This window comes from Leuciscus leuciscus, assembly GCF_965113295.1.
Source record: "Leuciscus leuciscus genome assembly, chromosome: 6".
Lineage (NCBI taxonomy): Eukaryota > Metazoa > Chordata > Actinopteri > Cypriniformes > Leuciscidae > Leuciscus > Leuciscus leuciscus.
In genome coordinates, this window is record NC_138730.1 from 25,357,896 (window position 1) to 25,384,975 (window position 27,080).

Here is a 27,080-nt window from a genome sequence, read left to right on the forward strand (position 1 = left end):
AGACCAAGTAAAACAGCGCTGCGTTACCTCACAACTGACCAGTTTAAGTATTAATTCAGCACTTGCAGGTAGTTCGGTCAGTAGAAAGAAATGTCCTCATTCCTTTATATCCGTGGGACTCGCATGTGGCGCTGATATCTGTCTCTCATCAGCAATCGCAGGTCGCTTCATACCACAGTCATGTTAAAAACATGAATGTATTCACTCATCCATTAACATTATTTCCCATAAACATTATTAGATCCATCGGCATGACGACAAGTTCCATGATTCCGCTTATTCACTGCGTCATCAATCTACGCCTTTGTTATTGTAAGAGGTTAGCGACCCCTAGCAGTGAAAAAAATTACATATTGTAGCTTTAATAAAATAAATAAAACACAAGGATGACTAATAAAGAATGGGTCTTCCGTTTGTCGCTCCGATATTTATGCTCCTTGACTGACACACACACTTATCAGAAACAGTTCAGTGGTTTATTCTTGAATAAATTTTAATATACTGTTGTCAAGCTGATAGTTTTGCATAAAAGCATAAGATGTGCATTCCAATACCAAAAATACATTATGGCATATCAGAGAGATGGACACTGGAAAAATTACAAATTTTTTGCAGATTCACTGCTGTCATGTACCACAGCGACATTTTTTTAATAGTCAGAATCGTTTATGCACGTGTAAATATGATTGTTAAATATTTCAAAAATTGCAGACAAACAGTTGTTAAATATAATTTTTTGTTTGTAATTTTGTATCTTTGAATACATTTTCCACCTACACGCACTCGTAGCTTGTGCAATAAGAGGTCTCAGTTTAATTTTCAATCCTCAATCACTGAATGCCACTTCATCATCCAATTTCTGTGTGATAAAAGTCTACATTTCGCATGTTAGAGATAAAAGACTTCAAGCATTTGTGAATGGCCAGGTATGACTTTCCTCAATAATATCAATGATAGTTTACTGAGGACATCCCATTATGCTGGATGATGAGAATGGAGATGAGTGTTGGAAAGAGTGAGCATAAAGATGGGTTTACATTGGGAGGACCAAATGTCCCCTGAAATCACCTACATCATGTGGCTTAATATACAACAATATATTAAATAACTTTACACATTTTAAATTAAAATCTATGAATGAAGAAAGATTTTGTTTGAGGAACAGATTTAAAAGCTGTCATGGAAAGCCAAAAACAAACAAACATGGCTGATAGATAGGCATCTGCCTTTACCAAAGAAACCCTGAGAATTTAGGCCAAATTACTGTGAATGAATAAACTGATGGCTGAATTAAAGATGACAGAGCATTTACAGAAACTCATTCCTTGCAATGCAATAAAAATATCAATATTGATATCAGCAAACTATAAAATGAGAAATTGTGTAAAAATGTAACTGTTGTAATATCTTGATACATCATATACCCCAATGTTTTGAGTATAGCTTTTTAGTAAAAACAAAACTTTCCAAATCCCATTATTTATAACCAGTTTTACTCACGTTGTCAGATAGCAAAAGAAATGCACAGTAAATGTCAAGGCATTTTTCAATCCATATCTGTATGTTTTGTACAATATTCTCATGCACCATTATTGTATTATTATTCATTATAAATATTATTGTGTTATACACACTGTTATCAAAAATATCATACATCAAATATAGTGTTTAGTAAAATATGAATAGAGAACAATATCAGTGAGAGTCAATTTATAGAGCATCCTAAAATGAAGGGCGACAGCCTGCTTGCACGAAAAAGTAACCTGAATCTCTCTCTCTCTCTCTCACACACACACACACACACACACACACACACACACACACACACACGTCTAATGATTCAAATGCCTCTAATTTGAAAAAGAATCAGGCAGACGTTGCTGTCAGTTTGCAAATGGACAGTACGCTATGCACAATTCAATATGCAGCATACAGTCCCTAACGTCTGATTGACTGAGAGACATTACCTCTGAAACACTCATCACAGAGCAATACAATCTATGGAATGTAATGAGAATGATACAACAAATCAGCTCTTTCACATACAAGGATATTTTGAGGGTAAATGAAGGACCTAAACTGAGCCGACAAGAGTCGTGATCCACAAAGATTATTATATATGCCTAGTGGGAGAGGACGAGATCCAGACTTAATGCACCAGACATGCTTGCTTTTTAAAACAGAAATTACATTGAATTTGCTCAAGCACATATTCAAATTGTACATTTTATGCCACTAAAAAAATGAAATCTAGAGTTGAAAGATTTGTTTGTTAAAAATAGACAGCCTTAATGTAGTATTTGCATTGTAGCTTGAATCATTTAGGACCCTTTCAGCCTAGATCTATCACTCACACTGGTTTTGATTTTTTAAAATTAATTTACAATTTTGTATTTGCTTTTTGCTCCTTTATTAATTTTGCTGTTGTCACGAACAATGAGGAGAGAATATGTTCATATTGATCAGCTTGCAACTCTATGTAAAATAGATTTAGCTATGCCATAGTCACAAAACAAAATAAGACCTGATTTTTTCTGGTAGAAAAAACAACCAACAAAAAATGTAGCCTAAACAGCATACAAGAAAGAAAAAGAAAACCTTGCCAAATCTGATTATAAAACAAACATGTAGTAAACGGCCCCTGGATTTATGGAGGGGTGGAGGGTGTCACATATTTTTCATCTTCCCTGACAAAGGTTGTCAGTAGGCTATAAATGAAAGGGCAACATGAAGATAGGTCAGAATAAATCATCACAAAGATATGCTTCAAAGGCCTTGAGAAACCTTCTTTCATCACATCTGGTCTGCCATTTTAAGTCTAATACTAACAGAGGGAACCACATGAAATACCAAACGTGAGGCAGTGAGCTGTGGCATTAAAACTTAAATGTCCAGTAAGTTACAGAATCTCCACTCTCTTACCTTACACTTTTCACATCTTCATACGGATCCCTTTGAAGGCTCTTGACAATGACATCAGCACAACAATAATAATAATAATACAAATATAAATAAGAAGCGCACGTAATTTCCAAGACTAAAAAAAGCAAGTCCACACAGACACAATTCCTCGTTGTGACGGTCTAGTGACGGGCATGCCCTCCAGCGCGTGAATATGCATGCGACCGATGGCGCGAGAACTCTCTGTGTTTCCCCTTCACTTTCATCTCCAGATGCTGAACGTTTACCTCTTGACAGGCATCTCTAAACGGAATATAATATAAAACACGTCCACCGCAGTTAATTAGGCTACACGTCGTATTTAATTGAGGGGGGGGAAAGCAAAAATCCACGCGAAAGTGTGTTTCACGTGCAGCACACTATTGGTTGCAACATCTACTGGACCGTCACGCCGTAGTATTGATCGAAGATCGTGAGAGGAGGGTTATATGACCTTGTGACGTGTTGTAAATTGATGGGGGGATCCCTGTTCTATTTTTAGATCTTGGTTGTTGAGAGACTAGCGGGGGTGGATGAATAGGGTGGGGGCTCGGGGGTTCCCGTGCACGCACAAACCACAGCAAAATTGATCTTAAAATGATGCTCATATGCAGCATTCGGAATAAAGGGATTCTTGCATATGGACGCATCACTGGAGACACCATTTTGCCGTTCTCTTAAATTGACTAGTGTTGCTTTTACATTGTGCCAGGCGCGGATTTATGGGTGGGCCTGGGTGGGCACGTGCCCACCCAGATTGACCGGTGGCCCGCCCAATCAGATTAATAAAAACAATTTTAATTTTTAATTTTAATAATAATAATAATAATAATAATAATGAATTAATAAATAATGTCATTGTAATAGTTTCCTGAGGACATTTATGTACAATAGCTACGAAAAATAGCTACAAAAGAAAAATATTATGTCGGCATATCATGTGTCAGTCCAGTGATGCTATCACGCAACACCGCTCTCTGTGCGCGCACTGACTTAACGTTGTGATAGTCTACATGCGAGTCGCATAACAGACAGATGAACTTCAGGTTTAAAGCAGCCGGGAGGGCTGACTGACATGAGTACAAGGTAGTTAAATTCACTACCTAAGTACTGATCTGCTATAGTTGACATATTTATCAGGCGTGTTACATAGTCGTAATTTGCGGGTGGGGCGAGGGACATGTCCCCACCACTTTTTTAAACATCTCGCGGCACTAATGTACCAATTCTACAAATACATTAAACATCTCCAGTTAACCAGCAGAGCATTCATTTCGTTCGTTTGTTAAATAAGAGACGATCTAGCGCTGAACTGTGTTTTTTAAATCAAGTGATGAAAGTGCTCGTTGCCGCTGCGATCAGTGGCGCTGATACAGTGTTCTCTCGTGTGGCTCGTGCTTCAATCCGGACGCGCGCTTCAATCCGTTGCGGATACTCTATTCGTTCTGGTGAAATCACACATCATAATGCACACATGTCCCTCCTTGATATACAACCACTGATGAACATAATCAGTTTTGATGAGAAAAAAAACTAAACTGGTGCGGATTAGATCCCACAACCTCTGACACTGCTGGCGAAAGTTCTACCACTGGACCATTTAGGTGTACGTTGTTTGAATAGGCGAATCTATGTATTTTAGTCACACAAAAATTGTCAGCACTGACAAAATATATAAGGCTACATCTCATTAAACGACAAATTAAACACCATGTAGCCTACTATTTAAATCGATTGCTGGACACCGTAATGTTATTGTACAATGTACATATATCTAATTTAGCAAAGTTACGCCACTGGGCGTGTATATAAGCTTAAAAATCCGAGGCCCCCCCGTATATTCACCAGGCCCACCTATTAATGACATTCTGTATCCGCCACTGCATTGTGCATGGTCTTTATAAATGCATGGTGATAATTAAATAAAAAATACATTTTAGTAGCACGAGGACAGAAATATTTCAGCGATATAGCCTGTTTGACGAAAGCAAATATGTTAACAAAGCAAAGATGTTAGAATTTAATCCTGGGATATTATGTTAATTTTATTATGCTTACAATGTTGGATTTTTGAGTACCATTAGGAGTCATTGTAACATTAGTCTGTGCTGATCAGGTGCTGATACATAACAACCATAAAGGTTTACACACACTGCTGCTGTGGACTCTATATTGCGCATACAGCCGAATTATGGGCAGTGCAGTGGATGAGTGTTTGGAAACCAGCTCTCATCTCACAAGGATGTACATCTCGCATTTGTTTACAGCCTGGCAGAGTATTTCTTTTAAATCTAGTGGCAACTTTAGTATGGGACATCAGCTCAGTGGCATGTAAACCAATTTATTGGAAAATTTTACAGATCCAGGCTCAGTCATGAAAATATTCTATCTACGGTGTAATCAGAGTACTGCTGTCAATCATTTCTGCTTATTTCAATCTTCTCTTGGTTGTCACTAATGAATTTGCTGTTGGTTTAGTCATGCAAGAAAAAGAATGCATTTCAGCACAATATTAGCCTACTCAACACAATTGTAGCCTATACGGTGCAAGGTGCATCAGAGTCAAGAATAAAGCACAACTCCTTTTTCAATTATCTTTAAGAGGATTAGGAACGTTTATGCACCATGTTTGCCTAGGGGCCATTATTTGACATGAGAAGCCCATCACTTAAAACAGAATTGAATGGGATTCCTTTGTTTGTGTTAAGCAACCTCAGAGTGACTTTATTACCAAAGAGGGTGCAAATATTTTGAAGGGGAAACAGCAGGTTCCCACTGTCTGACGAGGCTGGGAATAAATCCAAAGTCAGCCGTTTGCATCAGGAGTGAAAGTGAGTGAGCCAAATGTTCAGTTTTTGAATGTCATATCTGATTAAAATCCATCTGATTTCACCTTCCCACAATTCCAGTCTCCTTTCACTGAAGAAATTCCATGGTAGGGACACACTGACCTATATTTAGGATATGTTTAACCTTGAATACCTACAATGCAGTGAGACTAAGACTTTATGCATGACTTTTGCACAAAGTTAGGCAGGTACTTTTCAGTGTCATGGTTGGTGTTCTTTTCTTGTGTGGAATTTGCCCTTACATTAAGCCTCAGCATCAGTAATATACTCTCATGTTTGGAGTGAAATCTGCTTTCACACAAGATTAAGTGGCTGTACTCAACATTAATTCATGATGTCCTAATTAAGCCCTGAGCACACCTGAAGGAGAGTGAGTCAGTCATCTTAAAATTCACCTCACTGGAGTGGAAGGCATTCAAGATGTCTCCTGATGTCATTCAATGTATTTTCATTATCTATGGACAGACATCCTATTTTACTATTGTAGACCTCCAAGCAGTAACAACAACAACAACAACAACAACAAAATCACCCAAAAAATTTAACTTCTGTCATCATTTACTCACCCTCATGAATGAATGAAGCAAATATAGAGCTTTATTGTACTATTATTACAATCATATCAGGAGTCTCTCCTCAAAAATCACCACCAGTGTGCAGCACCTGGATGATGCGACGACAGCCACAGTACAACGGCGCCAGTGCGCTCATCACACGTCAGCTATAGGTAGACTTTTTTTCTGTGGAACATAAAGGATATTTTGAAGAACTGTTTTTGTTCATAAAATGAGTCAACAAAGTCCAAAACAACATTCTTGAAGTCAACGGACTCCATTGGCTTTCACTGTACGGACTAAAACACTTCTTCAGAGGAAAGAAAGTTATACAGGTTTGGAACAACATGAGGATGACAGAATTTTCCTTTTCAGGTGAATTATCCCTTTAAAATGAAGCATTTGAGGGGTAGATACTTGTAAAACCTGTAAATGTCAATAAATTGTAATATATTGAGATTTCGGGGGCCTATAAATTCACTGAAATCAATGCAATAAAAATTGTCATTGAAAAAAAATGAGGGAGAATTTAAAAATCAAGCAAAATGTCTGTGAATGTAAATTTATCTGGTGATGCTCTGCAAGGAGGCTCTGAAAACCATGCATTGGGCTCTATTTAAATCTCAGAATTGTCTTTGTTCATTTTGGGGACTTCTACATATCGTATATTGTTTAACATTTTGTATAAATCTCTTAATTACAAGGATTGACACCTGATGTATGAATACAAATCCTCTAATCTCTATACAATAACTTTATGTACTTTATAATACATATTCAGTAATCAGACAAAATCTGCTAAGGGGTAATAAAATCTAACAAATCGTGTAAATATTTATCATCTTTTGTTGGAAAATTAAACATTTTATCAAATGTTGATAATTGGCTCAATATTTTAGATTATACAGATTACAAAATTATTATATATATAAAAAATGTATACGAACTCCTAGTGAGTCTTGAAGCTGACTCCTAGTGAGTCTTGAAGCTGGGGATATTTTGGGGATATTTAATTTAATTTGATCAATCAATAAATTCTACTAGAAACAAACCTTGTTGTATTATTTTAATTTAATACTGTGAAGCTGCTTTGATACAATCTGTATTGTGAAAAGCGCTATACAAATATACTTGACTTGACTTGACTTCTGCCTGATGAAACTGCAAACTATATCTTCAGTAAAACTTATCTTTAATTTATTATAATTCTGACTCTTGTCTTAATTGACTACAACTTCTAATTCCTGGTCTTAATTAATCATATGGTCCTTAGAAACCCCTAACAGTGCATACAATTTTTTCGTCAAAAACTAACAGGTTGAACGATGTTCACTAACCAGTTGTTAGTGAGTTTTTCAATTGGATTGGCTTTTTTCTCTTTAGCAACACTGTTAGACTTTTCTGTAATTTCTACAGTTATTTACTTTAAATCCCCCAGTATTATACTGCTATTTCTCTTTACAGTAAATAACTGTGATTCCAATTGCATCATGGGAATTTTCTGTGACGTCTAACACCACATACAGAGACTTACTGTATTTTTTAAATTTGCTGTATACTACTGTATTTGACGTAACTGCCTCTCTGGCTGGCACCATTCCACCGTGCTTTTTATTTCCTAATTTTTGCCTTACACCACGTGTCTACAACGCTATAATAGCCAGAGGCTGTCTATATTGGACACATTGAAGCGACCGGACCTTTAAATGCAAACCTGTTTATCCCTTGTAAGAACTAGTGCGAGCGCTTGGACTCGTATCGGACTACGTCTGAAATATAACGGCCGCGGCGCATCACTACACTGTCTGGGATTTGTCGTGTCGCGTCAGACAGACATCCAGTGTAGGTAATGGGGTCTGTCTTTTGTTGGATCGCGACGTTCGTGTCTGGCCCGGGGAAGAGACGGAATTCACTTCACCGAGAGAGAGAGATCAGCAAGCAAGGTAAAAAAAAAAAAAAAAAAAAAAAACATTCTGTGTATGTTGACAGGATTGTGCCCAGTTTAACGTATGTTATAACGTTAACGTTAGCCTAACGTTACTCGTCGTCAACATGGCGGTAACGAACTTTACCATGGTAAACTGAGCTAACGTTTCATTTTACACACTTTGTTAGATTATTGAATTGTCGAGTTAAAATATGCCAACGAGCAACGCGTTTACATTAACAATAAATGTGAATAAACTAATGTGAAATTCTGTTTATATCTTAATGTTGGCCTACTGATGAGAACCTTTATAGTTTTAGCATTAGTTTGCAAACTATACCATATTATAGTTTTTTTTTTTTTTTTATGGAATTTAATATTTACTTCCATTTTTGTGTTTAAAGGCAACTGCAACAAAGCGCCAATTCGCGCCAGTGACTTAGCAAGATTCCAGAGGTAGGCCAGCCCATTTGTGATATATTTTGAAAAGTTTGCTGAAATGATTAGCATACACTATGTGAAAATTGCTTTTGAGCCACTGGTGCAGACTAGGTAGCTAACAATATCTTATAAAATCTCTATAAAATTGGCTAACTTTATATCAAATAAGTGACCTTTGCATTATGTCTAACTTTATTACACAGCAAATGAACCAATCAGAAGATGGACCATTGTCTTTGTTCAGTCTCACCAGATTAAATGTATCCAGGTAAGCACTGCAGTAAAACTCTCACTAAGACCAAATCTAGCATTCTAAACAACTTAAGTTTATATTTTTGCATTATTTTTATATTTTATTAGCCAGCGACTCTACCATTGCAGTCCCACCTGACTAGGAAGGTCCTAATATCAGCGCACAGGTGGGTTAACTACTGTAGGAAGGAGAACGATCATCACACAGTGATTTCTTGCATGTATCTTACTGTGTATTTGTCTCAAACAGGAACTCCTTCACTGCAGACAAGCTGAAATGGGCTAAAATCATCTATTTCAGTCGTTCAACTTCTTTCTATGCATCTCAGCATTTTTGGACAGAATTTAGGATTTGTAAGTATTACAATTTAATCTGGCATAATTTAATTTAGTTCTTTTGTATGCTATTTATTGACAAAAGCTGTTTACAAATATATATTAAGTTTTTGTGAAAATAATAATAAAAATTAACAAAAAAGGAGGTTAAAAATAATGTGACACTAATATTCTCTCTCTCTCTCTCTCTCTCTCATATAGTTTTGGAACCGGGATCTCCTCTGAAGGACTGAGTACATTTGTGTTTGTGGGCACGCATGCAGACCAGGGAACACTCTGATGTTGTCAATCAAGTTCTGAACAGGAACCAATCTTTGGAGAAGTTCATTTATTCACAAAGGTGGACAAAAACATTGTGTTGGCTTTTTAAAGATTATTTTGATGATGACTTTTACTCCTATGCTGTAGAAAAGATGGAGTAGACAGTCAGACATTGATAATAATAATAAATGTTTCTTGAGCATCAAAGAGACTTCTTTCAAAAACATTACGCCACTTAAATCCTTATTTTGGCCACCAGTGTACATGAATCCAACACATTTTTGGAAATAAGTGAAATTATTTTTAAGGTGGGGTTATGTGTCATGTATTGTGAAAAGAACTGTGTTTTGTCCTGTTTTGGACATTTCCTTTTTGAATGCTTAATGTATTTATATTCTGCAGTTTTATGAATGTAATGGTTGATATTTCATTATAATACTTGTATAAGCTAAACAACCAATGACTCTACATTCATTTAGTCAAATGCTAATGTTTTGTTTATGATTTTATGTATGTTTTCAAAAATGTTTGCCGTGAAGGACAGCACATAATGTGTTAATTTAACACGTTTACACATCTTTGTGTTAACCTCTCTGACATATTTACTTTGTTAAAATCATTAACACAATGAATGAGTTAAAATTAACACAAAAAAATGTTGTCTCTAAACTTACCCATTAATGTGTAAAAATTTCACACATCATTTCCAGCATTGGCATGTTTATTTTGTGATATATATGAAATGTTTTAAATAAAAAAATGGTATTTTGTGATAACTTTGTCTAATTGGTTTGTATGAAAGTAGTACTTATGTAGGATAAAAATAAAATTAATCATATATCAAAATTATCAAATCTAATTTATATTTAGTACAAATAAAAATAATTACAGTAGTGTACTGATTAGCTTAGTTTTTACAGTAATGCACTGTACTGATTAGCTTCGTTTTTACAGTAATGCACTGTATTACACAAAACTGAAATACGGTTTGGTACTGTAACTCTTAATTACAGTAACTTACTGGCAACAGTGTTGCCAGTAAGTTACTGTAAAAAACCCTTGAAAAGTCTAACAGTGAAGCAGAGTGAAGTATTTCACTCAGTTCCCTGATCATTCAGATTCAATTTCAGAAAGTGAAGAACAAATTTAACTCACATGCTTTATGTATTATGCATGTTATTGTCTCTGACAGACAACATGGTAAAGCCGCTCAGGCCGCTATTTTCACCCTCTTCTTGGAAAGTGATGATGCATTAAAAGCATTAGGTATGTAGATTTTCCAGAAAATGCGTGCACTCCCTGGACCTCTGCTTCTTGTAAATACTAAAATGTATTGTGCGTGCACGTTATGTTTTCACAGACATCAATGTTATGATATTCAAAAGATGTGGATTTGAAAACAGATAGATTGTAAGGTAATAATTATTTATTTCTTAGTCAGCGAGTATTCTGTGAAGTGATTGAGGCCCATGAGTGTGTTATGTCAGTGTTTTTAGTTCTAATATTCTAACAGACAGCCAGATGATTTTTGGGTAGTTCTTAATACTTGTTTTACGGAATGAAGTTTATTTTGTTGACATGTTACTCAGAGACTGGCATGTTTGGCTTGTCAATTTTTTTTACATTTATCAGATTTTGAAAAGCCATGGAAGATTCATTGGTCTAATAATAGTTGTATAATAATAGATTTCTTCCAGAACAGCAGTTGCATCATGTTTGTTTGTTTTTTTATTACAGAAAAAAACATTCATCCCTGCCAGCAATTGGAAGAGTCATCAGGTCATAGCTGATGAAAAAATATTCAGCACTGTACCGCAGTAGCTTACTGCACTAATCTATAACATATGCATGCAAGACAGCATCCAATTAATATTAATGGATTGTGTTCTCTTGATTGCTGAGAGGGACCACACGTTGTGATCAAGTCTCAGTGGTGAAGCAGAGCCTATTAAGAGATCTCCTGCGAGGACATCCCTCACAGTGTGTGCACTATATAATTGCAAGTAGTGCTTGTGAGGGTGTCAGGCAGAGAGCCAGTTTGTGTATACAATCAAAAATCTTCGTTGAATTCAATGATCTGCATTGTCTGCATTAAATAGCAGCAATCTAAACTGGGCTCAGCACAGTTAAGCATCCTGCTTGTTCTCTGAGCAGCTACTGAGGGAATACATGCGTGAAACAGGGATCTCCGGTGCTCTGGTGTTTAACACGGTCACTTGTGAGGCACAAGCGTTGCAGCGGCCTGTAATGGTGTTGCAGCTCAGCACCACTGCAGTACACCTCCACTGCATCCTTAATTATGCATGGCAGCTGTAGTGAGAACACCCACTCACTCACAAGGGAAGTGCAGGGGCAGGAAAGCAGATAAGAGGAGTGTGGAGTGGGAGTGGGTGAAGTCTGTTTGCACTGCTGCTGATGGGATGTAGGATTTGAAAAAACAGAGACCAATGCTGATAAGCTCAAATCAAGTTTTTACACGATGTCTTCTTTCTTTAATGAATTTGATTGATCCAATTCGATTATAATAATTCTATGTAAATTACCCTATTGATTTCAATATATTTTGTCAATGCATTCAGTTCCTTTATACGGAAAAGAAAACCTAAGAGACAATTTATGATACAAGTTAAAATTAACCAATTTCCTATTTGGTATTCATAAAGGGCATTACTGGGCCGAGGGGTACATAAAAAAATACACTGGCAAACGCTGGTTTAAAGGGTAACTCTCGCCAAAATTTAACCTAGGCTCTTTTTGTTAATCTACCCTTGTCAAACTTTTGTGTAAAAGCATATATACAATGGAAACGCCATTTTTAAGATTTACCGTATTTTCGTTTTAGGTCAAAATGCCTTTTGAATGGGAGTGCTTCATGGGGCACTTCTATGATAGCATCAAAATCGCTATTTTTAAAACACTAAGAAGGCTCGACACAACATAAAACTGTGCTCGAAGTATCACCAGGGGCTCTACACATGAACTTGAGCATTGACTACATTGTTTGTATACACAAAGTTTACTAAAAAGAAAGGTTTTGAACAACTCACTGTAGCTGTTGTTCTTCCCGGCCGCTGGCCTTTTGTCAGTCAAAAATAGTCGATCTGTATCACTGAATCATTTCATTATTATATAACGATCCTTTTTAAAATACATGGTCAATATTGATTTTCACTAACGACAAAACAACAAATTATCCGTGAATTTATATGGAACTAAGCTTTAGAAGCTTTCCATCTCCTCCCGATTACGTTGCATTCGGAGATCGACTATTTTTGACTAACAAAATGCCAGCGGCTGGAAACATTAACTGATAAAGTGAGTCGTACAAAACCTTTCTTTTTAGAAAACTTTGTGTACACAAACAATGTAGTCAATGCTCAAGTTCAGGTGTAGAGCCCCTGGTGATACTTTCGAGCACAGTTTTATGTTGTGTCGAGCCTTCTTAGTGTTTTAAAAATAGTGATTTTGGTGCCCCAAGCACTCCCATTCAAAAGGCATTTTGACCTACAACGAAAATACGGTCGAACTTAAAAGTGGAGTTTCCATTCTAATTATGCCTTTACACGAAAGTTTGACTCGGGTAGATTAACAAAAACAGCCTAGGTTAAATTTTGGCGAGAGCTACCCTTTAACACAAGAAAAAGTGCTGTAAAACATCACTCAATTTTCGCCACATTACGAAACCATGGTAGTTTTACCCATAGACATATGTCTATGGTTTTATCTGTCAACCCCGGAGTCTATTTTCACAAGCACTTTGAGGCTCTCATCTCTCCCCAGCGATTAAGCCTCTCGTCTTGCTTTCTTTTTGGTCCCGTCGCTTTTTTGTGTCTTTATAAACCTCTGTATTTATACTTCTTTAAGGACGTTTTGCTGCGTAAACCATTGTTGACAGGTAAAAAATCGTACACATTTCGCACCCTATGAACACTGCTTCACGTTCAAACTTCACGCTCTTTATTTTCCGGTTTCCCATATATGGACTATGCGCTGTGAACGCGTAGAATGATTGACAGATAGAAAACGCCTCAAAACCCTTCTGATTGGCTAAACAAAAAGCTATCACAGAGATTGTTGTGATGTTTACATACATTGATCTCTTCTATAGTGGTATAATTTTTTACTATTTCATTAAAAAAACACTGTTTGTGCTGTTCCTGTGTTCGGTTTCAGCCATTCTGTTACCTTGAATATAATACCTGGAACAAGGCGCTGGTGACACCTTTGTGTTTTGCAGTGTAATTGGATATTTTAGAGATTACCAAATTCTTTGATATTCTCTTATCATGGTAAAACTTACCTGATGATGTTAGAAAACAATAATTCTCAGCATCAGATATTTATGCATCCAATCTATTCATTTATACAGATCCCTCTATTAGGCCACACACCATAAGTCCCTTATCTTCATTTGTCCTGGACTGTTGAATAAGTGACAGTAATAGACCGATGCCTAGAGGAGCAAAATGAAGACGTGCTATCAAGAGCAGCTGTGGCACAGCAGCTGGTCTGACAGTGTCTGTGTAGCCTGAATACACATCTACTCATCTAAGGTGCTATTAGAAGGTGACTGCGTGTGTGTTTGCGTACGTGTTAGCATTGATTATGTTTGAAACAGTTGCATATTTGAGTTGTTGTGCTCTGTGTCAAACAGCATCAATGCATTTTGTTGTAGGCTGCAGTATACTGAAATGACGTTTCCTGAGCATTTCAAGCAAATCACTTTGATCTAAAGCATTCTAAAGATATGAAAATGTGTTCGGTACTGATTTAGATCACTTTAAGCAATAACACGTTTTGTTGTTGTATTTTTTATAAGGTTTGATGTAGAAAGTTATTTTTAAGTAATAACAGATAGGCCTAGCTTTTGCTACTAGTAGTTCTCCCTCTAGCGGTACATTTGTAATATAGCATGTTGAACTACTCGAAAGAAAAATTGTAATTCACAGTGATCAAATTAAATCATAAAATGTTAAAATGTAGTGAACCATTAACTACATTTTTATTCTGAATTCTGTTTTTTTTTTTTTTTTGTGTCATTGATCAAATATGCATCCTGCAAGTTCAATTATCTAAAAAAAGTAAATTTTCCTAAGATATTGTCTTTGATTCATTGCACAAAGTTCCCTCTGATCAATCAAATAACCAGTTTATGATTTCTGTAAAGGCTATATGAGCCATCTAAAATATTTATTTAAACATATATCAGTTCCTATTAGAGGGGGGTTCCTATTAGAACTATGCTATTCTTTTATTTTTAGCGATATAATTCACACGTATAACTTTTATGAATTGTGTTGAGGAAGAGGTGAATAAAGACTGAGAATCAATGTTCAGATATTATTAATTATTATTATGTTTTGTACTATATTGTATAACTGTGTTTTCGGGTGTGTTTGTCTTCAAACTCGAAAAAAAATAGTTTATTTTGAATTATTAAAAAATGCTATTATTTTATATGAAAAAGTTAATAACTGTATTTTAATTGAGAACATATTTTAGTTTTTTGTTGGATCATTTATTTTATTAGATCAGATAACATTTTAAGCTGTCAAATGTTCATGTGCCCCTCACATGGGGCATGTTGTCACATTTCACTTCCATTCTTTCAAGAAAAAGTATACACTGTATTAATGAAAAAAAACCACATTATTGTACTAGACATGTGAAACTAATGCGAGAAAAAATAAATACTCTGAACCCTGAGTAGGTTTACAAAAACTGAGAAAGTCAAAAAGTGTTAGGTTGTGCCCCGCTCTCCCGTAATGTTGAAATTAACAATAACTAATAAATGCTTTAGAATAATTTTTTATTGTTAGTTCATGTTAAAACAAATGGACCCTTGTTCTAACTTGTAAAGTGTTAATTATGTATATATATTCATATCTGTCCTAGGAGATCTGGTGTGAGCTTAGCAGTACTGAATCAGTTCACTCATGGTACATCCAGAAGTACAGCAGACGCCCGCTGGCCCGACATCGCGACGGGTCCTGGAGGACATGCTGAGATCCTGCACAGTGGTGGAGTGTTCCGGAAGCTCTGCAGGTGGGCTCGTGTGCTGGTGGGGGGCTGGATGCTCTGTCACGCTCTCAGGGGACTGCTCGTCCTCAGCAGTCAGGGTCCCTTTCTGGTGTGCAAAGAGATCTCTGTCCAGCCAGTTTTGTAGGTTCCCTGAAAAATGGCAGATGGTGCATCAAAATGAGAGGATGCATTAATATACATATAAAGTAGGTAAATGAATGGATAACACCAATGTCTGAAGAAGGCAAACCTACTATGGTCGTTTGCAAAGTGAAGGTCTGAATCAAGCACATTCCGTTTGAGTCGGGAGCTCCCACATGATGTGACCACCATCCGAATGAACTCACGACCACAGAGTTTCACTCGTACATCTTGACTCTCAGTCTTGGAAGTCTCGAGGAGGATTAATAAAGCTAAAGAAGCAAACCACTTAATGTCCATGGTGTTTCTCGGGGTGATCAAATTAGAATACACAATATTCAAGTGTGTTCAGGTACTTCAGGCTACCTACCAAAACCACATTTGGGGGTTTTTATACTTCCTATCAGACCTTTGGCATGCATGGTTTTACAAGAATCTATCTGGCCTTGAATGAAGAAAATCATGTTCTGATCTTTGAGGCCTTCAAAGCTGGAACGTATTTCAGATAAAACATGTCAGCTGTGATATATGGTATTGCCTGAGGTCAAGGAAAATTGTGATAGCTGGTCACATTTTTCATATTTTCATATAATATCTCTTTTGTGAGTTTACAGAAATACGTCAATGAACATGTACTATTTTATATTAGGGGAAGATGCCTCCGCCATGAATATCACTAAATGTCATCTAAACACATTTATTTAATGCTCTTATTAATCTTGACTATTTATCTTAACACTAACATTATGAGATTTATTCCATCTGAACAGTTCTAATCGAATTGTCTGTTCTTGGATAATAGTCGTTTATGAATTTAATATATGCTGGATATTAAATGTTTTAATGTTTATTTGTTAATAGAGGATTTGTGGACACATTTATTCATTTAGATTGCTAGGGTAAAAAAGTATGTTGTTTTTATTTTGAAGTGAAACGTGAATGGGACAGAAGCCCCCTAGTGGAATGTTGTTGCATGTGTTTCTTCTTCTTGTTTTTTTGAATAATTATTCAAATTAATGTAGTTATTATTTAATAATTTCGTGAATTAGACACACATTTCCAAACATATTCACTATGGGACAACGGATTATATCAGAGAAAAAAATGACAAGATTTAATAATTTTATAATGTTGTGAATTAGATGAGGGAATATGTCCACAAAGGGAATTGTATCTTTAAATGTTTCAATACAACAGGAAATTTCCACTGTGAGCAACTTCCCTCATCTGCACTGTTACGCATCAACAACTTCAAAAAGTAAACATTTTGCACATAAATATGGTTACAAGTCAGTTTATTGAGTGATATTTAGCCACTGATCATTTATTTGTTTTAAATGTTGCAGGTTGGATAAGCTCAGTTGGGTTGAACATAAATAACAAACAAATACATTAGTTATTCCAGTCTGAATTCACTGTAGATGATCCCATAATTGACCGTTATGCAGTAAATCCCTGCTGTACGTGGCAAAGGCTGATCTTTCCCGTACAACAAAAGCCACAAACATGCAGCTGTCAAGGGCTCTTGTCTTTACATTCCCTTAATTGAAGTTGAACATTTCTCTCAAAACACTGGCATCATGAGTCCTCTTGATCCTAAAATCCTGTTAGACATGAAGTCAGATGACTTGACTTCTCACCGACGGTATAGTACGTGCTTGCTTAGCACTTACATTGTTTTCAGAGATGACAAAAAAAAAGAAGATGTTCATGGGAAAACTCTGAAAACAATACAAACAAAGCCTTTTATAATAAGCCAAAGGAAAGCAACTCCTCTGACATTTGCATTGTGCATGGGCTAAATACAAAATATGTTAGGCCTATTGGTCTCTTTTGCATGAGGGAGCCTACAACTTTTTATTAATGATTGTATTAAATTATTTATGTAGCGACATACATACAGTGAACTAATTATCTCTTAAAGAAACCGTTTTCATACGCATTATTCATTTTTTAATATATGCAAGTTGCAGGAGTATGTTTTGTAATGCAGAGCAAAGGTGAACCATATATAATGTAAAAGTTTCAGAATGGGGGGGTATACTTGTAATCGTATGGCTCTGCAGATAAACAACAATCATTACAAATAATGAAACAAAAGAGGAAATCACCCTTCATACCTTCCAAAAACAGTTAAAATGTGAGTTGGGCTAATCTGAAAGGGTGATAAAGTGCTATACAAATACAATGTTCATAAATATATTTAGTTGAGAAATGTCATGGTATCCAAATGCACTTCACCAGAAACATTGTGAAAGCAACACTCTAAATATACCAAAGGTGTCTGAAGGCCACATAAGTCTCACTTGATCCTCTAAAATCCTTTATGTTTTAATTGAGGAAGAACAATCTGCAAAATCTCAGGATTCTTGTCTGTAGTACAGTGCTTTCCACTTCCTTCCTTTTTTCTGCTGAACACAAAGGAAGATATTTTGAAGGATGTCAGTAACCAGACAGTTGATTTACCCCACTGACTTACATAGTAGGAAAAAAAAAATACTATGGAAGTCAATGGGGTCCATCAACTGTCTGGTTACCGACATCCTTCAAAATATCTTCCTTTGTGTTCAGAAGAAGACAGAAATTCATAAAGGTTTGAAACAACTTGAGGGTGAGTAAATGATGACACAATTTTCATTTTGAAGTGAACTATTTCTTTAAATCGATTTAACACAGATTGTGTTGATGATACAAATAAAAGTTTGCAGTCTTTAATAACATTTTATTTGAATCCACTTGATGCCTGAAATTATTTGACAACTGAATAGATACTGCTAAAAAACTAGCACAAAGTAGTTCACCAAAGATCCTCAGCGACATGCCATTTGTAAGCCATCTTAAAGCTAATGGCTTGATTTTCTTTAACCTGGCGTTCACCCATCTTTTAAATCCCTATTTAATTCAAGGCAGGCTGGGAACCTGAGCTGTCTGTTCAAGGGCAGTGAAGGCAGGGTGGATGACAAGGACATTCAGTGATGACACTGGCCAATGTGATGTCTATTGTCCTCATCAGTCTCCTCAGCTAGAGGCTCAAAGCAGTTCTTAAATTTCTTTTGAAATCTTTTCTTGATGTTCAATCCACGCTGGACTTTTGTGTTAGTGCACTCCTGGGCCTTCAGCTTTGCGTAATAGTCAGAAAATTTGTTAAATAGGATGGAGATTGGCATTCCATTCAAAATAATGCCGAAAGATATGCACCCGAAGGCCACCACTCGACCGGAGTACGATATGGGCACCACATCTCCATAGCCCACCGTAGAGATGCTCACCTGTAACAGCATTAAAAAAAAAAAAAAACTTTATTTATATATTGCAAATGAGGACCAGAACACTGCAAAATACACAACAAAGACCAGCTTTTTCTAAATGAAAAGGAAAGATGCAAAAGAGAGTTATGTTTCCAAATCAGTTTATCAGTTTGGTGATCAAAGTCAAAATTGTGCATGCAAGTCTTGTATAACTTAGTATAATACTTAGTAAGCCTCCAGGAAGTTCTAAACTAATCTAACTTTTCCAATCAGCATGGATGCCTCCAATTGAGCGGCATTACAAGGTATTATATAAGATTAAACACAGCTGCCAGAGGATAAAGACTAACAATTTAAAGAGGATAGAGGGATACAACAGGCAGCCACAGCAAATGATGATAATGATAACAATCATTAAAAAAAAAAAAAACATTCACACGCAAGTGATACTACTAAAAACACACATAATGATGCCCACTGGTTTAATATTTGAGCATCAAAGTTATGTAGTCTAATGTACGCTGTGAACATTTTGAATCTAAACGTGGACAACCCAATAAAATTAGGTTTGTATATTTTTAGTAAATCAAGAATACAGCCATACATTCAGTCTCCTAAGAGAATTATTATTTATTTATTTTTGTAAAATGGGGCATAGCAAAGAACTTCAGAAACGAATGAAACTGTTTATTGAGTCTAGTGCAGTGTTGATTTAGCATTATTAGGCCTATTTATTAATATTTTGAATTAGCTGTTATTTTATATGTTACATTTTCTGTTGTCATTTTATTTTTTGTTTAATTTTAGTAATTTTTTTATGTGCTGTTGCCATTTTTATTGTTTTCTTAACATTACTTACTAACTAGTACTTAAACTTATTTCAATTTGTTGGCAAGGCAACATTTCTAATTTTCGTTTTTCCTCTAACATTTATATTGTATTTTAACTTGATTTCAATTACCAAAACCTATTGTTTATTGTTGTAGTTTTAGATAACAGTAACAACACTGGTCTGGTGTGGAAGACTGACCAGTACAAAGCCCAAACCTAATCACCATTGGTCCCCTGTGAGCCCACTCCATCTTCCCACTTCAGTGTCTGACCTCACTGATGTTCTTGTCTCTGGATGAGAGTAAATCCCAACATCCATGTTCTAACATTGAGTTGAAAGCATTCCCAGAACAGATGAAGCTAATATAGCAGCAACATCCTAATAATAGCCATGGTTTTAAGACTGTTTGCTTAGTTAATACATGGGTCAATTCAGGGTGATTGGGACACTTTTTGCCATTGAAATGACTTGGAAAAAGTGTCCCCATCAACCTGATTTCACCCCTACAGGTGTGCCGTTTGGATGTCCACATACTTTTGGCCATTTTTATTAATATATGAATCATAGTTGTGCTAATTGTGGTGAATGTTTTGAGATATACTCACCGCTGCCCACCACCAGGCATCTGGTATACTGCTAAAAGGTGTTCCTACAGCATCCTGCTCCACTGAGTGCATTAGGGCGGAGAAGGTGAAGATCCCCATGATAATGAACAGAAACAGACAGCAGACCTGTTCAAAACACTGGCGAAGAGTGAAGCCAAATGCCCGCATCCCTGTCGAGTGCCTCGCCAGTTTCAGAATGCGAAAGATGCGCATGAGTTTGACAACTTTAAGCACTTTGCTAATTTTGCTAACCCTCGCCATGGTTTTCAGGTCATCTTGAACGCTGAGATCTTCCTGGTTAGCAAAAGCCTCAAATACCAGCTGGATAAAGTAAGGCATGACAGCCACTAAGTCTACTAAATTAAGTGCACTCTTCAAAAAATGCTTGACGTCACAAGTTGTCAGCAGGCGAAGGAAGTACTCAAAGGTGAAGAAGAGAATTGACGTGATCTCAACACACTCCATATAGGTTCTTCCATAGATTTTATAATCTTTCAGTTCGCTTACAGTATTCAGAGTCATCGCTACTATGGAGATGAGCACAAAGAGGCTGGAGAACACAGCAAAAGCCTTAGCAGTCATCGAGGAGTATGGGTTCTCCATTAGGTCCCATAGAATCTTACGAACACCACCCAAAAACATTGACTTGAAACCCTCCTCATCATGCTGAGGCTCAATTTCCGCCATAAGCTCCCTGTTCACTTTCAGCTGGTCTCTTATCTCGTCTATTTTCTCCTCGTAGAGAATGCGGCAACAGCGGGGACTGTCCCTCAAGTGCAGGCCCCAAAAATGCATTTCCTCCTCAAAATTGACAGGGCAAAGACTCTCCATTACCCATAACACATTGCTACAATAAAAGTGGAAGATGTAGTGGAAGAAAGTAGGATCTCGGTCAAAGAAAAACTCGTTAGTGAGCACACAATAGTCATCGCAGAGTGTTAGCTGCTTGACGGGATCTTTGCACAGGGCTAAGCGGCCTATTCTGGTTTTAGGGTATTTGATAGCCAGGTGCTTGGGAATGGTAAAGACTTTCCCACCTATATTTACATTGATCACATTTGAATGGCGGTGTGGCATCTTTGCTGCTTCTGTCTCACTGCTTTTCCTCTTTTCTTGATCTCTTTTGTCACTTGCCTGAGGTGATGGTGTATCAAGGTTGTCCATCGACGTCCAAGGTTTCACAGAGCTGTCTTGTGAAAAAGGAAAGGCAACGTCTTCTTCCTCTATACTCTGCGAAAAGCTGGCATTAAGTTTGACACTTGCAAATAGACTTGAACGTCTCTTTTTCAGAATTTTAAGATGTCTTCTTGGTTGATCCATTTTTACGGTAACTTAAATGATGACGAATGTGGAAAAATGTTATAGAACTGAAAGATGTAGAAATAAATGTAACAAAAAAAAAAAAAACTTCTTGTTAGAAATAAAAACAGAAAAAGGCAGATTCTACATTCCAACACGTCCCACTTTCCTTTAAAATGCGCATTGGTTTGAAGCTTCGAATAAATGTTCAGACAGATGGAGAAAACATATTCCACTGCTTCTAGCTTTTTAGAGTTTGCAATATAGCTAAAAAGACAGAAAGAAAAAGCACCTGTATTTGTTTCGGCTCAACTGAAGATCAAGAGTTGGGATTTGCCCCACCTCACTGATGCCATAATCCCATTGCTGTTCTTTCTGTCCTCAACAGAGTTAAAAATACAGTCATGAGGATTAGTGTAGTGATTTAAGGATTGAGCTCTAGGAGGAGGAATGGCAAAGGATAAATAGCAGTTGCAAGGATACTAAGGTTATTAAATGCTCACAGAAAAGTTCAATTTATGTTGCTTTTAATCAACAATATTGTGCTCAGTCTGATATTTAAACAATTCAGTTCAAATGAGAAAATCCTTTAATCCCATAATTTCCTTATTTTGTTCTGTATCCTTTTCTCTACATTCATATCCTCTCCACTCTTATGCACATTTTACCACCAATGTGATCAGACAAAACTTAAAATATAGCATAACATAAACAAAAGCTAGATCTATAGTCATATTAGGCATGCAAATAACTTTCAGGAAAGAAAACGGTTTAAGAATTTTTGCATTTCTTTTTGAATAAAATGTATGGACAATTACTATTTTGTGCAACTAGAGTAAATGTAATATAAATGTTAAAAAAAGGTCAAATGTCTATTCTGGTTTTACGGTGTGTGCTGAATTGTTGACATTTCAAACTACACTAAGATATTATTTTAACTTTATTTAGCCTAGTATAGGCTACTACTTTTTATCTACTAACCCTCAGTGGTCGGGAACCTATGGCTCGCGAGCCACATCTGGCTCTTTGGCAAAAATCATGTGGCTCGCGAGGTCTCTCACCCTTTATCAACAAACCATCGATGAAACAATTAAAACACATCAACAGATCGGCTCTCTGCAGAAAAAGCAGCCAATTACAATTCCCTTGTTGTAGTAGCCTACAGCCTACTGAAGTTAATGAAAAGTTTATGATAATAATAATATTAAAGTTGTACCGGCAAAAGTGCGTGTTCAGTGCTGTTCGCGAGTGTCACGAGTCACCACAGCAATCAACTAACCGCTTACGTTTCTGTGGTAACCTACAGCTCCTGCACTGGGATTCAAGCTGGCGAAAACCATTCTAGAACAGCAGCGAAAATGTAAAAGTAGGCTTTATAAACTTTAATATATCATTTTATTTAAACGGGTGCTTTGCTGCGCAAAGAGACATTTCACCCGCTGGTACTTTCACTTTTGCCGCAGAGACCCTTTATGTCCTATAAATGTGTCGTATTTTTGATAATCCGTGCAGATTTCAGTTAACGATTCTGTTTAAAGTTATTAATAACAAAACATGAATGAATAAGAAAGAAAAGAACAGGATGTGCTTTATATTGAAATTAAATATTAAAAGTCGTGAAAGAGAACTGAACTATACTGACAGGATGCTGTGCGCGCGCTCCGAGCAAACACGGACAAGCACAGTAGCCTTTGTCTTCGGTTGCGCGCCTAAACGGCCAAATAAACACAGAAATATATCAAAATGCTAAGTCGAGTATTCACGTAAACACAGCAGATAGTACTGTGTGCATTCACTCTCTCTCTCTCACACACACAAACACACACGCACACGCACACGCACACAAAACAGGATTTATGCTCATCCCTTGGTAACTCAACCTCACAGTGAAAGCCCTGCACAATTAATTCCATATTGCCACTTATTTATTGTTTGCTGAATATTTGCTTGTTTTTAGTTGTCTATGGACCTAATAATTACTACTGTTGAATTTTTTATTGAAAAAAAGCACGTCTTTAATAATATATATATATATTTTTCTACTGTGGCTCTTTTGGAAAAATGCATTATCCAAAAATGAAAAAATGGCTCTTTGGTCAAAAAAGGTTCCCGACCCCTGCCACAGATGAACGATTCAAAGTAATGTATTTAAAAAGGAAAGAGATTTTAATGATAAAAATAAAAACACGCAATATTTTACTTATTCACATTTTGTATTTATTTTTTGCATGACACCTCTACACAAACCTTTGGCCAGTTTGTCATTAGTTTATAAGACAGATGATCCCCTTACTTAAAAAAAAAAATCTTATAGACCAATATCTATTTTTTATTTTAGGGTCGAATTAACGTTTAAAAATAATTGTACTGACATAATCAAAGCTTGTCCAGGGTACTGGATCTGCAGTATAAAAGTTCCCCCTTATAATCCCGGAACCGGAAACAGAGTTGTTATAACTGCAAAACCATCTTTTATTAATATAAAGTCACATTTTTTGGTCTGTTTTCATTTTTAACAATAATATCAAAATGTAACATGTAATAAAACCTGATAAATTGAAAATATGCATTTTATTGTTGGTACATAAAAGCCGTCGAGACCACGTGACTTCCTTTCCGAACGAAGCTGAAATCATGGATGCCAGCCGCGTGCAGCCCATCAAGCTCGCTAGAGTAAGAAAATAATATTTTATTGAATATTTCCCTTCGAATTATGCAATTTAATACTTTTAAGATTAAAAGTATACAATTTCAGTTCTTTTTGGGAAACGGTAGCCTTTAATAATCTTATAATCCTATCACAACACTATGGCGGTGTTTGTCGTTAGGCCTTTAGTTAGCATTAGCATCCTGCAATCCAGCAGTTTGGATATCGATTGTCGTTTCCACCACATGTGCCGTTTAATAATGTCAGTTATAGTTACCTTTAACTGTGTATCTTCATTACAGGTTACAAAAGTGCTGGGAAGAACCGGCTCCCAGGGACAGTGTACCCAGGTGAGTTCAGAATTAACTCATTCTCCGTTAACGTAACTTACATGTGGAATATGATTAGCGACTTCATTAGAAAAACATTTATATTTGTGATGTACATGAACTGAGTTGAGTCGCCTTGTATTCTAAAGTGAATTTTGCTGGAGGCTAATATCACTGCTTGTAGCCACAGCTCTTGTGCGTGATCAATTTAGTAAATATTGAAACCGTTGTAATCAGTATAACACGTTATGCGAAAATGCCTTTTAATTGTGTGAAAAAAAATCTCGTTGTTGGTCACTTCTTATCCGATCTAGATAATGTATATTGTAGTTGGATAAAAACAATTTGTGGCTGTCAAAATCTGTATGTAATTGAGTTATTTTTAAAGTACAAGTATCGATCCACACTCATAAGACTTAAAATATTGTGCTTCCATAGGTGCGCGTTGAGTTCATGGATGACAGCAACAGATCGATTATCAGGAACGTGAAGGGCCCAGTAAGAGAAGGAGATGTTCTGACACTTCTGGAGTCTGAAAGAGAGGCCAGGAGGCTTCGCTAGGTAGTAGGCTATACATCATTCACTGCTGTAAATGCATTGATCACCTCAGATTTATTTGTTGGATTGTTTTAGAAGGAAATAACTTTTTCATCAAAAAAAAAAGTATATTGTGTGCACAGGTTTTGTGTGGGAAGACAATGTCAAGTTATAATATTTAACGTATCTGACTGAAAAGTCTCTGAATATTTAAATGCATTAATCTTATTTTTTTTCTCAGTGTTTAAATTATTTTAAATATTTTCTTTACTGTCTTGTGATAGATGACTCCTATTCCTCACATCATATGTAAATTTAAGACCCTCCATCCATATTAAAATGCAGCAGACTTATCACAGATTTCCAGTCAGTTGCTGCTTGATGTAAGTTCTAACCATTTGTCTGTTTCCCCCAGCAGTGCACGTGTGAAGACCTGCCATGGCCAAACCATAACTTGTGGAGCACATCAACACCAGCTCTACAGTTGGCAGTACAATATAATTTGTGCGCAGTTTGAAATAAAATGTCTTTGTGAATAAGTTGATCTCCATTTCATCCTAATGAGTGTTTAAGGTGTTACCTTGAGTTTTACAATTACTCTAAAGCAGTAGAATTCAAATGGTGGACTTGGTTCCATCTGGACCGTGGGACATAATTGCGCCATTTTACAGTTAAAAGTGAGCCGTGCATCAAAACAGAGCGGTACATGCAACAAGCGCTCAGGGTCGTTTATGCTACATCCTCATATATTTATCTAGAGCCAAATATGCCTCGTTCAAGCCCTTTCCGTTCCCTGCCCCTGAGATATATATATATCTATATCTATATCTCTCTCTCCAGAGGCGCAAGGCGCCACATTAAGAGCTGCAGGTGATATGTTTATTTTGACAACAGTAGCAGAAACAGTCAGCAGCAAAATAAGATACTTTTGCTAAAACTGCAGAAAACAAGAATGCAGCAAATACTATTATCTGTCGTACAGATAACTGACCATTGAACTAAACCAGGTTTGTGCCAAGTGTGGCACCTTTAGTTTTTCCCCCCCTATATATTTTGCATTATTAAGCATATTAAGAGCGTTTCATAATGTTATTTGTACAAATTATTTAGAGATGGGAAAGAAAGACCAAACACTTTCTGTGCTTGATGAGAGTTTTGATTATAAATTATGTACGTTGTTTGTTTTTTGTAGTTCATTAGAGTAAAATATAAAAATGGCCCATACTTCTGCACTCCCAGTATGTTTTCTCAGTCCCAAGGCCTTGAATATGTGCCATTCATGTAGGTGTCTTAAGTGTAAAAAAACAACAAAAAAAGCCTGATAAAACATCTGATCTAACCTTTTTATATTAATATCCAGTTGAGAGAAATATATACCTTTTTTTTTGGTACATAATTCTTAGACATCACTGCTTTGGCCCAATATTCTCATCTTTGATGACTGTTTTGAGTGTTTAGAATTTTTTCTTTTACAAAGTACTACGGCTGCTCAATTGTTTAAAAAAGTATTGTCCGGACCTCCGCTGGGAAGGTAATATAGAGACCATGGAACTTTAATTAAATACCTTTACTCTAGAGAACTAGTGGCAAGTTTCCCCAGTTTATTGTGAGGTTCGGTCAGATCAAAGTTCTGGCAAGACGTTTTAGATTGTCATTAAAAATGACACAAATGCCTGACACATGTAAGCATTATGTATCTGAATACATTATAGGCCTATATTTCTAATGTATAAGCTTAGAAACAACACTAAAATTCAACGTGACTCAAATAATACCGTGAAAACAGTCTAAACATTTTTTTGAGATTGCTCGGATATCTTGTATATTAAAGGGTATGTTTCTTGGTTCTAAGTTGTCACTA

The 27,080-nt window shown here is 36.3% G+C and overlaps 3 protein-coding genes and 2 long non-coding RNA genes across 6 annotated transcripts; 3 read left to right on the forward strand and 2 right to left on the reverse strand.

Moving 5' to 3' along the window:
- The first annotated feature begins 7,925 nt into the window (after positions 1–7,925).
- LOC309501608 lies at positions 7,926–9,019 on the forward strand. Its single transcript, XR_014206957.1, has 3 exons — positions 7,926–8,286; positions 8,675–8,726; positions 8,915–9,019. It is a non-coding gene; the product is annotated as an uncharacterized lncRNA (long non-coding RNA).
- Positions 9,020–9,069: 50 nt separating this feature from the next.
- On the forward strand, positions 9,070–10,113 carry LOC309501606. The gene is made up of 3 exons (XR_014206955.1): positions 9,070–9,130; positions 9,214–9,317; positions 9,501–10,113. It is a non-coding gene; the product is annotated as an uncharacterized lncRNA (long non-coding RNA).
- Positions 10,114–15,471: 5,358 nt separating this feature from the next.
- Positions 15,472–16,022, reverse strand: insl3 (insulin-like 3 (Leydig cell); the record flags this gene model as incomplete). Its single annotated transcript, XM_082171801.1, has 2 exons — positions 15,472–15,731; positions 15,836–16,022. 2 exons carry the CDS (start codon positions 16,020–16,022, stop codon positions 15,472–15,474), a joined length of 447 nt encoding a protein of 148 aa, XP_082027927.1.
- Positions 16,023–18,581: 2,559 nt separating this feature from the next.
- LOC309502168 (potassium voltage-gated channel subfamily V member 2) lies at positions 18,582–21,727 on the reverse strand (the record flags this gene model as incomplete). The annotated part of the gene is made up of 2 exons (XM_082174436.1): positions 18,582–18,991; positions 20,408–21,727. 2 exons carry the CDS (start codon positions 21,725–21,727, stop codon positions 18,692–18,694), a joined length of 1,620 nt encoding a protein of 539 aa, XP_082030562.1. The 3' UTR covers positions 18,582–18,691.
- Positions 21,728–24,280: 2,553 nt separating this feature from the next.
- Positions 24,281–25,758, forward strand: rps28 (ribosomal protein S28). 2 transcript variants are annotated; one of them, XM_082172529.1, is made up of 4 exons: positions 24,281–24,379; positions 24,656–24,703; positions 25,121–25,243; positions 25,635–25,758. In XM_082172529.1, the coding sequence occupies exons 1-3, from the start codon at positions 24,341–24,343 to the stop codon at positions 25,241–25,243; spliced, it is 210 nt and encodes a 69-aa protein (XP_082028655.1). In that variant the 5' UTR covers positions 24,281–24,340; the 3' UTR covers positions 25,635–25,758. The 2 variants fall into 2 exon arrangements, with proteins under 2 accessions (XP_082028655.1, XP_082028656.1); XM_082172530.1 differs by having other exon boundaries at positions 25,638–25,758.
- Positions 25,759–27,080: the final 1,322 nt, after the last annotated feature.